Raw genomic sequence first — 1,260 nt, forward strand, 5'->3', positions numbered from 1 at the left:
CGTTTTTTCTTTCATGAAAAGCGCCCTGAGGTCTTAGAGAGAAAGGGCGCTGTACAAATGGACATAATTATTTTTATTGTTTGAACTATTTGTTATTGTTGTCATTGTTATTATTATCATATAAAAATGTACGTTGCTGTTGTTATTATTATTATCATTAGTAGTAGTATAGTAGTATCTTCTTTTTTTCATTATCATTATTATTATTAAAATGATTGTTTCTTTGTTTTACCTCCACTGTGCATCATCTACCCCTCACATGGCCTTGCCACGCCACGCCCTGCCCTGCCCTGCCCTGCCCTGCCCTGCGCACCCTCTCTGCTCGCGCCAGACCCGGAGATGGAGGGAGACCCTGTCCACCACCACCTCCACACTCTCGCCGGCGGCGGAGACAGCCAGGAGGAACCCCTGTGCTTCCAGCTGTGCCACGTGATGAGCCCGGCGGCCATCCGGAGGACATTCTGCCCGGGCAACGTGTCGGACTGCTGGGCGAATCTCGGGCGGGAGTTGCGCCACTGCCCGTCCCTACCCGTGCAGCCGCCCCGGCCCGCCGCCTCCGCCGACGCCGACGCCACAGACTCTGCTAATAACGCCACCGGAAGCCACCACGCCAACGCCACTTCCTCGGCGACCGGAAGTGTACATAGTTTTCGTCGCGGCGGTCACCTGACTCGGACGGCCCTGACCTCCTTGGTGGCGGCTGCGGTGGCGGTGGTGGTGGTGGGTGTGGTGGGTGTTGGTGGTGATGGAGTAGGGGGAGGTGGAGGAGGAGGGAGGCGGAGGAGGGACCGTGTATCGCGTGGTGTTGTGGGTGGTGTTGGTGGTGTGGGGGTGTGGTTGCGGTTGGCGGCGTTCCTGTCGCTGTTGTGGATGGTGTTGACTCTCTACCCCTACTCATGTATCGGCCTGACGTAGGGAAGGCCCTGGCTGTGCTAGTTCTTAGACTGTGCTGTTTTGTTGTTGTTGTTGTTGTTGTTTTGGTTGGTTTGAGTTTTTTTTTTCTTGGGGGGCAGGGTGGGGGGGGGGGGGGGTCCTCCGTTTGTTGACTTGAGCTCTGTTCGGTTGGTTTGTTCGTTGATTTCAACGTTGTTTGTTTAATCTCTTATTCCTGTGTTTGCTGACTGATCGTGTTGCTTATTTATTTATTCAAATATTTTATTGTTATGATTATTATTATGATTATGATTATTATTACTATTATTATTATTATTATTATTATATATCGGAAGACTTGTTCCGAGAGTTGATGACAAGGTGAAC

At 51.1% G+C, this 1,260-nt stretch overlaps 1 protein-coding gene across 1 annotated transcript in view; it reads left to right on the forward strand.

Moving 5' to 3' along the window:
• LOC143288765 (uncharacterized) overlaps positions 1 to 915 on the forward strand; it is a 259,142-nt gene extending 258,227 nt beyond the window's left edge. Inside the window, exon 3 of the mRNA XM_076597392.1 lies at positions 332 to 915. Coding sequence (XP_076453507.1) covers positions 332 to 915 — 584 coding nt within the window. The remainder of the gene's footprint in view (positions 1 to 331) is intronic.
• The last annotated feature ends 345 nt before the right edge of the window (positions 916 to 1,260 follow it).

Source organism: Babylonia areolata, chromosome 13 (assembly GCF_041734735.1).
Source record: "Babylonia areolata isolate BAREFJ2019XMU chromosome 13, ASM4173473v1, whole genome shotgun sequence".
Classification (NCBI taxonomy): Eukaryota; Metazoa; Mollusca; class Gastropoda; order Neogastropoda; family Buccinidae; genus Babylonia; species Babylonia areolata.